Source organism: Sinocyclocheilus rhinocerous, unplaced genomic scaffold (assembly GCF_001515625.1).
Source record: "Sinocyclocheilus rhinocerous isolate Xijiao unplaced genomic scaffold, SAMN03320098_v1.1 scaffold206, whole genome shotgun sequence".
Classification (NCBI taxonomy): Eukaryota; Metazoa; Chordata; class Actinopteri; order Cypriniformes; family Cyprinidae; genus Sinocyclocheilus; species Sinocyclocheilus rhinocerous.
The window spans coordinates 592,898-603,104 of NW_015647488.1; the positions used below are offsets into that span (position 1 = coordinate 592,898).

A 10,207-nucleotide genomic window follows, 5' to 3' on the forward strand; every position below is an offset into this window, starting at 1 on the left:
CAGAACAGAGGGCAGAGACCAGATTAAAGCCAGAGGTGGAACTGATTGAATTGAAGGCGGTGGCCACGGTGGAGTCAGTGAAACAGAGGGCAGAGACCAGATTGAGGCCAAAAGTAAACCTGATGGAGCTGCTTGACCAGAAGGTAGCGCAGATGAGACAGATGGCGGTCTGGGCAGAGCTGGTGGAGCACATGGTGGCTTAGGTGGGTCCGGCTGGATCGGTGGCCAGAGAGGAACTGGGTCTGGATTGGGTTCAGCGACCGGACCTGGTTCGGAAACAGAGTCTTGGACTGAACTTGGCTCAGGACCAGAAATTTGGACTAGATTAAGTTCCGGAACAGATTCTTTGACTGGACTAGGCTTAGAACCAGAGACTTGAACTGGGCTTGGCTCGGGAATGGATTCTTGGACTGGACTTGGCTCAGGACCAGAAACTTGAACTGGACTTTGTTCCAAAATGAACTCTCGGCCTGGACTTGGCTCATGAACAGAAATTTGAACTGGACTTGGTTCCGGAATGGCTTCTTGGACTGGACTTGGCTCAGGAACAGAAACTTGACCTGGACTTGGTTCCGGAATGGATTCTTGGACTGGACTTGGCTTAGGATCAGAGACTTGAACTAGGCTTGGTTCCGGAGTGAGAGTACAGTGTACTGCCAAGACACACAACATAGCCACTGCCATGACTGGAAGCACTGCAGACAGAGGAACCACCTCTATAACCTCCACTTCTGAAGGCCTTGGAATGCCAGCTGCTCTCACGGACCTCAATGGTGGGTCCGCCAAACTGGAAGTCAGCCTCAATCGCCCAGAGAAAGCCTTATTGTCTCCAAATACAACACTCCTGATGACAGGGAACTCTGGTTTGTTGTCCATGACGACCGGAAGCTCTGGAGTGTCATCCATGGTGGCTGAAGAACTTGGCGTGGCTTTCATAACGGCTGGAGGCACTGGTGTGGCGAACCGGACAGGTGAAGCGGCAACTCTGGCCGATCAGGTGAAGCAGCTCTGACACGTGGCGGCTCCGGCTGTGGCCTGGCGGCTATATTGGGAGTTGACTCTGGCTGTAACATGGCAGCCATCTTGGGAATTGGCTCTGGCTGTGGCATGGGAGTGGTGACGAACACTGGACTTGCAATCATCAGTGTGTGGCATGATGGCAATCCTGGTCTGCTGGTCTCAGTGGCCACTGGAGCCCACGGCCTACTCCCCCCCGCAAAAAATTTATAGCCGGGGAGACTTCCTCTTCCACTTCCCCCACAGTGAACTCAGATCCATAAAGCAATAAAACAAAGTCAATATATTGCGCCAGGGACCAACATGGATCCTCATCAGGCAAGTTGAGGCTGATATCCAGGTCAAGCCCACTCCAAAAACAGTCCCTCAGCAATGCATCATCACCAGGTACAAGGCGGCAATACGAAAGAAACTCCTCCACATAAGCCTCAATATTACATCCCCTTTGATAAATGGAACAAAGTTTCTTTAAAGGGTCACAACGAGTACCCTGACGTGGGTGCATGATAAAAAACTGCTGGATCCCTTGTTGTGGTGAGTTGTTCTGTTACGAATGAACACAAGTAGGCAACAGGCAGCGGGTCCAAATGCAGTTCAAGATCCTTTAATGATAATCCACAGAAATAAGCATCCAAAATACATGATGGAACCACAAGGAGGTAACACTTATCAACAACTCACCCCGACAATAGCAGACCAGGGTTTAATATACATAAACACAGGACCAAACAGGAAATGGAACACAGCTGAACCAGATAGACACTAATGAAAACACAGCATGATGGGAAATGGAGTCCATGACCAGAACAGGCAGGAACACAAAACACAGGAACGCCCCCTCTAAAGCCTCACAGTGGTGCAGGCAACCGGGTGTGACAACATCCACCTCTGAGTCTCGTTTAACAGTCTGTAAATATTCCTTAATTTGTGTTCTTCTGTGCACCTCCTAGTGAAAAGATAAATTATTGATGCTGATTTCATTTGACTGGTAACTTATTCTTCCTGATTGTATCTTATTATTTTAATTGAATTTATTGTTTAATTAAAATTTTTGATAAAAGATTATAAATATACTTTTTTTGATACAAAAGATGACATACATTTAATAAATTTAGAAAAAAAAACTTGCATTACGATGGTAAACTTTACACTTTAAAGAGTCAAATATCGCCTCATAATGGGAAGGTTAATTGCTGTCATTGATCAGAAGGTGCTCCTAATTTTTTTTTTTTAAGTAGGAACACAAGTGCTCCTATAAAGAAATGTAAGTGTAGAGTCCTGAAGAATGTGATGTTATCTTTTAAAAACTAATTGCAAATGTTTATGCAAAGTGTAAACTATTCAATATATTCTACAAATACAATACTGTACCAGTAAATAAGAAGTGTTTGCTGGCTTAGCTAATCAGGCCAATTAGAGACAATTACTAATCATTCTCATTTTTTATTAAATCATCCTTTCATTTATTTATTTTTTATTATTAAACACAAGGGATCATTAATGATGCTTACATTATAATGTGCAAATTCACACACAACGTTATCTTTAATTTGGCCAGAATTGCAGGGTGCCTGTCTTGATATCCAAGAAGGTTTAGAGAAAATATGAAATATCAGATTCCCCCCCCCCTTTTATATTTTGCTATATAAAAAATATAGCAAAAAAATTTGCAGTATTTTCAACTTCAACATATTACAACTCCCAGGTAACCACACGAATCGCTCACAGGTTCCAAAGCAATATGGGTGTAGATTAACTTTCATAAGCCCCTCCACCAACATTGCTTTCCAATTTGAGCCATTCTTCATTTCCTTTGCAGTTTCATGGAGGGCTCTGGAGTAATGATTGACAGATTTTGTTTCCTCTTGCACGCCGGCTCTTTGAGCAGTCACTTATTATAAACGAGTTAACAAAGGTTGGCCTGTGGGCATGAGTGCTTGCAGTGTTTGATGGAAGCCTTTCTGATTGAAAACAATAGTGTTTTGTCTCACCAGCCCCAAAGTATCAGCTTTCCAGAGCCTTGAGGTGAATATTGTCAGCCATATAGTTCATTAACCACTTAGATCTTTAATTAAACCCCCCTGTCTAAAGTTAACTAATCAGAAAGATGCCAAGATTAGCAAAGCCGCCTGACCACAGAATTCCAAAAAAGGTCAGTGAAAGAGAGGGAGTGAAATAGAGCAAGAGAAAATGAGAGGAGATGAATGCTCACCTCTGATTAGTCATCATGATCCCACTAAAATGACCTTCCGTCAGGGGGAGAAAATAGTGCCGTAGGCGACCGGGTCTCAGAACGTCTCAGATGAGTTCCTCTGCAAAGCTGCTGCTGCTGTATTCCGTCGCCATGTGCCCCTCGTCAACTATTTAGACCTGTTCAATATTTAATGAACTTTAATAATCCGAGAGCGGAGATAATGACTCATTAACACAGAGTCTCATTTGTCATTTGTGCACCCAAATATATCCATTTTCAAAGCCCAGGGCAATTTGGATTTGGTTTAATATATCTCAGATTCTGCCAGAGGCAGACATGTTATAAGCCATAATGTCACGACAAAGTGTAAAACCCCAAAAGAATAGCAGGCAACAGCTGCTAACAGAATGGAAACTAGTTCTAATCAGTCTTTACTTTACACAGTGTTACTTATCCACCTTAGTTTGCAATATGGAAGCAAGATATTTTGTGTGAATGTACAAGACTTCAGATTCATTCAAAGTGACGTGACATAGTGCTCTGCATTTAACCTACCCAAAGTGCACACACACAGCAGTGAACACACACCCGGAGCAGTGGGCAGCCATTTATGCTGCGGCGCCCGGGGAGCAGTTGGGGGTTCGGTACCTTGCTCAAGGGGACCTCAGTCGTGGTATTGAAGGTGGGAGAGAGCGCTGTACATTCACTCCCCCCACCCACAATCCCTGCCGGTACGAGACTCGAACCCACAACCTTTGGGTTACGAGTCCGACGCTCTAACCATTAGGCCACGACTTCCCCCATGCTGTGATTAGACGCTGTAGGTAAATAACTACAAGAATAACAAAGTACAGTAAATGGTAAAACTATTTGCGCTGCAAACCAGCGTGTTTATAATTACAACATTACATTAAAATAATATGATAAGAAATACCAGTTTGCAGTATCAAGCAGCTTAACTGTTTTGCACATGAGATAACTGGAAGTGAATGACATTGGAAGTCTTGCATTAAAATAAGGTGGATAGTGTTGAAAAAAATTACTTGTTTTTATTTTTGTTTTATATAATGATTTCAAGTTTCAGATTAGTTTTAGTTTTTCACTTGTTCATATATTTTAGCTGTTAGGTTAGAAATTGTTTAGCATTTGTTTTAATATTCATGCTGTGATTGCCACTCACTGATTGGTTGTTTTATGTTTGATTGGTTGTTTATGTCAGTCTGATGGTTGATTCATATAACAGAGTGATTCATTTGCTCCATAGGGATTAAAAAAATATTTAATGTTGTTTCATTTTTACATGAAAATATTTGTTACACTGAATGACGATGGAACATTATTTCCCCCATATTTTATTTTCACAAAAGTTATACTTTTTTCTTCAGGATTCATGGTCGTGTACTTCACATGAATTTACTTACAATTTAACAAAAATGGTGAAATAGCACTGACTGTTGGCTTCAACAGAAACACACCATTGATTATTAACCTCGGAGCTCAATGTTAAGTCTGTTTTGAAAGTTTTATCTATTTTTCTATGGAGAAAATGAATGGGAACTTGACTTGAGAGACCATGCGATACCATTTTAATTAACAAACATCTTTGTTAATGATAATAGTTTTTGTTAATGATACAGTCTTGCTTTATACTCTTGATGTTTCCGATACTTGAGGCAGAAGTAATGAGAAAGGTGTGAAATGGTGCAATTCACGGCTGCAGTTATATTGCATTACTGCTTCACATTAATCTTGTCAAGAGACCTGCTGTCCATAATACAGTTCTGTTTTTGATTGCTGCTGCTAATCTATAAAGCATGAATGTATTTTAATGGCTCTTTGCCCACCTTGTCCACAGAGAGGTGTAGAAAGATGGGGAAACACAACAGCAAGCTTGCTCCTGAGGTGCTAGATGACTTGACCAAGAGTACAGAGTTCAACGAAGTTGAGCTGAAGCAGTGGTACAAGGGATTCCTGAAGGACTGTCCATCTGGCATCCTCAATCTGGAAGAGTTCCAGCAACTCTATGTCAAGGTGAGGGAAGTCAAAGGGATGCTTTACACATTAGATATACCTACTCTATCAGTGTGACCCTGAGGTACGTGATGGAGATTAAAAACATAATGAAAAATAATGTCAAGGCTTTAGTTCACCCAAATAGGAAACGTCTGTCATGATTTACTCGCGCTCATGCTGTTCCAAACCCTTATGTGGAACACAAAAGATGTTAAGCAGAATATTGACCTTCATATTTTCCATAAAATGAGATCATATTGTGACCAGGGACTGTAAAGCTTAAAAAATAATGAGAAATCACCATAAAAATATTATACAAATGGCCCATATGACTTGTGTGCTATATTCCAAGTCTTCTTTAACCCTGTAAAGCCTGACATATGAAATAATATTCCGAAAATCTATATTTTAATTGAACAGTTTATTAAACTTTTAGACAAAATATTGAAATAAATAAATAATACGTTTACATATTTATTTTTTGTCGCGCATCAGTAGGTCAATGATGACAGAATTATAATTTTGGGCCGAATTATTCCCTTAAGTAGGCCAATGTAGTTGTTACTAAAAAGTGTACTGAAAGCCAGTTGCTGAATCTGTTTTGTGTCTTTCAGTTCTTTCCTTATGGCGACGCTTCAAAATTTGCCCAGCATGCCTTTCGGACATTTGACAAAAACGGTGATGGTACCATTGACTTCAGGGAGTTCATCTGCGCACTCTCCATCACTTCCAGGGGAAGTTTTGAGCAGAAACTCAACTGGGCCTTCAACATGTATGACCTGGACGGAGATGGCAAGATCACACGTATGGAAATGCTGGAGATCATTGAGGTGAGGGATTCAAAGAAGGCTTTGTGTCACATAATCAAATATGTGTTTGCCTTAGAAATGTGTTCACCCCATGTTTTTTCGGGATGTCTCTGATGTCCAGGCAATCTATAAGATGGTTGGCACGGTGATCATGATGCGTATGAACGAGGACGGGCTGACCCCACAGCAGCGTGTGGACAAAATCTTCAGCAAGATGGACAAGGACCACAACGATGAGATCACGCTGGAGGAGTTCAAAGAGGCGGCCAAGAGCGACCCCTCCATTGTTCTTTTACTGCAGTGTGACATGCAGAAGTAAGGAAGGAGAGGAGGAAGAGGAGTGAAGGGGGGTGTAGGGAGGGGAGGAGAACCATGTACAGACTTCTAGCGAGATGTAGGTAATAGATAATGAGAGAAATTGTACATACAGTTGAACATAAGTTAGACTGCATGATAATCTTGGGAATGCTGAGGGAATGATTATGGCCATTTGGAATGATTAGTGAAAGTAATGCAAGAGAGAGTCTTTTCCACTCTTTATCACTTATTACACATTCTGTCTGCTTTCCAGCCTCAAGAATCAGAAAGTTTGAAAGATTGAATCCTTAATACAAGACAATTCGTTCCTCAAAAAGGTCGCTATTGAGCCAACAGACAGGCATCTAGCTCTCTTTTTAGGATTAAAAACATATTTGAACAATTTAATTTAATAATTATAAATTATTTAATAATAAGTTAATTCTGATCAATTTTAATGCATTTTAATCCAAGATGTTTTTACAGAGAAAAAAGGTCAAGGATTTTAGCATTTTTAGGCCCGAAATTATATATTAGGGATAAACAATATATCGGAACTATACATTTGAAAAAAAAATATGGTGTAGAAACAATTGTCACTCAGGAATTGTTAGTAAATTTCACAAGTAATTACAACAAAATGGCAAAGAAAACATGAATTAAACATGAAATTTTGAAGTACAAAGACATACATACTACAATAATAATCTTTGTTTTATTTACAACTTTTAAAAAAATCATTTTATTTACAGTGCACTGGATTTATTTATTTATTTATTTTTGATTTGGTGGATATTATATGTATAATTGCCCAGAATTTGGATATTTAATAGTTCATACTCATTTCCCCTATTTTTACATTTAGTTATCTTTGCTGTCGTCTAACATTCACTTGAAGTTAATCTTTAAAAAGACAAATCATTTAATAACACTGTTAAATGTAATCTTTAGCCAATCTCAAAATCAATTTCCATTTTTCATACTGTGCTTTTTTTATATAGAAATGAATTTATATATTATTCATTTATCTACAGAAACAGTGTGGAGATCACAAGAACACAAGAAAGAGGGCTTCCATAATTTATCGGTTATTGCACATAACAATAATTATCTGCTTATTGGTATCAGCCAAATATTTATACCATGCATCTTTTTCATTTATTTATTTTTTTGCCCAGACTGAAAATGACAGAACAGCAACATGTGTAGTTACAAGTTGTGCCAGAGGAAGAGTATTACAGAATGTATTGTAGAAAACACAGAGAGTTCAGGGCAGGACTGAATCCTTTGACATTTGTGGGTGCCTTCATATGCAGCGCTTTACCCCACTAGATAACACTCCAGCGACTAATACTGTCACATCAGTGGAGTTTGAATGCATTGCCATAATCTGATGATACTATCACGAAGCATAGCCTTCTAATTGTTATTGGCCGAGATAAAACTGAAAAGCCATGGCTGAGTAAAAGGATGATATTTCATAACGGGTCATGCCAGAGTAGCATTTATTAGCTAGAGAACTGACAATATATGTACATGATGACATTTTGTACATAATGCCTATACACATGCTTAATATGTACATGTAAATGTTTCTCTACCTAGAACTGCTTTCATAATCTGACACAGCTGCAGTGATTTGTGTGCTAACACAAAATACCTTACTATACTTGCGTATGTGGGTCTGTCTGTGGAAGAGGAAACTAATGTGTGCATTTTCTTCATTATAACCTGGTGTGAAAGCTGCAGTGTGTGAGTGTGCGAGTTCACGTAAGAGAACACAAATGCCTCAACCTTTGTATTAATTCTTTCTTATGATCTTCACGCCAGTGCTAGGAGTATTACGCCGTCGTGTTTGTTGTTACCTGGTGTGGCCGGTGAGCTGTTTTTTTTTTTGTCATGAGAGCTTTAGTTTAATTTAGTCTTCATGAGTTCATCTCTTATTTCACAAGCTTTGCAGGTGTCACCCAAGAGGATTTTAATTGTATGAATATTGTCAATGTTAAACTACCTTTCTTTACTCTTGTAATATAAGTGGACACAAATGTAAACCAGACGTAGAATGTGTAGTTCTTGTCAATGTTACTATGCCGCAATACTTACTACCATGAGAATACTGTTGCACTATGTAGTGAGTAGAGGCAATACAGCTTTAGTTTTAGACTGCCTCCCTGTGGTGAAAGATGTTAATTAACTTGGCCAATTAACTTTAGCAGCAGATCTTCAAACGCTATGATTTCACTCAGAACCAGGGCTGTCAGTCTCGCTATAGTCTCTTTATAGGGCCCAGGGGAAAGGGGCCCACCCATAAAATATGTGAATTTTAGCAGCAACCCTCTTGAAATGAATAGCTTACAATTTGCTGAAAATTTTGGTTTGGTTCCTTATTGAAACAGATTTGGAAAAAATTTGCATTCCATCACTTGCTCACCAGTGGATCCTCTGCAGTGAATGGGTGCCGTCAGAATGAGAGTCCAAACAGCTGATAAAAACATCACAATAATCCACAAGTAAGCCACATGACTCCAGTCTATCAATTAATGTCTTGTGAAGCGAAAAGATGAGTGTTCATAAGAAACAAATCAATCATTAAGGCATTTTGACTAAACCATTGCTTCTGGCCAAAATACGAGTCTATAATCTGCAAGAAAGCTTCATCCAGTTCACGGCACAGGATCCATGCTAAATTTCTCCTTTAAAACCTAAATATACTTCTAGATCACAATGAGGAGGGTCTTACTGGAACATTGTGCTACAAAAAAAACAATGATTATTTGTATTTAGACATCTTTTTAGCTTTATCCAATTAGCAATCATCCAAGTGGATGCTGCACACTGGTGGTGGTTGAGGAGAGACCCCCCCACATGATTGTAAAGTGCTTTGGGTGTACAACAATACACAATAAAGAACTGCTTTCATAATCTGACACAGCTGCAGTGATTTGTGTGCTAACACAAAATACCTTACTATACTTGCGTATGTGGGTCTGTCTGTGGAAGAGGAAACTAATGTGTGCATTTTCTTCATTATAACCTGGTGTGAAAGCTGCAGTGTGTGAGTGTGCGAGTTCACGTAAGAGAACACAAATGCCTCAACCTTTGTATTAATTCTTTCTTATGATCTTCACGCCAGTGCTAGGAGTATTACGCCGTCGTGTTTGTTGTTACCTGGTGTGGCCGGTGAGCTGTTTTTTTTTTTTTCATGAGAGCTTTAGTTTAATTTAGTCTTCATGAGTTCATCTCTTATTTCACAAGCTTTGCAGGTGTCACCCATGAGGATTTTAATTGTATGAATATTGTCAATGTTAAACTACCTTTCTTTACTCTTGTAATATAAGTGGACACAAATGTAAACCAGACGTAGAATGTGTAGTTCTTGTCAATGTTACTATGCCGCAATACTTACTACCATGAGAATACTGTTGCACTATGTAGTGAGTAGAGGCAATACAGCTTTAGTTTTAGACTGCCTCCCTGTGGTGAAAGATGTTAATTAACTTGGCCAATTAACTTTAGCAGCAGATCTTCAAACGCTATGATTTCACTCAGAACCAGGGCTGTCAGTCTCGCTATAGTCTCTTTATAGGGCCCAGGGGAAAGGGGCCCACCCATAAAATATGTGAATTTTAGCAGCAACCCTCTTGAAATGAATAGCTTACAATTTGCTGAAAATTTTGGTTTGGTTCCTTATTGAAACAGATTTGGAAAAAATTTGCATTCCATCACTTGCTCACCAGTGGATCCTCTGCAGTGAATGGGTGCCGTCAGAATGAGAGTCCAAACAGCTGATAAAAACATCACAATAATCCACAAGTAAGCCACATGACTCCAGTCTATCAATTAATGTCTTGTGAAGCGAAAAGATGAGTGTTCATAA

The 10,207-nt window shown here is 39.5% G+C and overlaps 1 protein-coding gene across 4 annotated transcripts in view; it reads left to right on the forward strand.

Annotated features, from left to right (window-relative positions):
• Positions 1 to 8,742, forward strand: part of LOC107709279 (visinin-like protein 1) — a 32,933-nt gene extending 24,191 nt beyond the window's left edge. For 2 of the 4 annotated variants that reach the window (XM_016513737.1, XM_016513738.1), the window contains exons 2-5: positions 5,067 to 5,242; positions 5,839 to 6,054; positions 6,155 to 6,348; positions 7,365 to 8,742. In XM_016513737.1, coding sequence (XP_016369223.1) covers positions 5,067 to 5,242; positions 5,839 to 6,054; positions 6,155 to 6,348; positions 7,365 to 7,410 — 632 coding nt within the window. In that variant the 3' untranslated portion in view covers positions 7,411 to 8,742. Of the gene's footprint in view, positions 1 to 5,066; positions 5,243 to 5,838; positions 6,055 to 6,154; positions 6,710 to 7,364 lie in introns of those variants that run through there. The other 2 variants (XR_001636476.1, XM_016513739.1) reach the window with 2 other exon arrangements.
• The last annotated feature ends 1,465 nt before the right edge of the window (positions 8,743 to 10,207 follow it).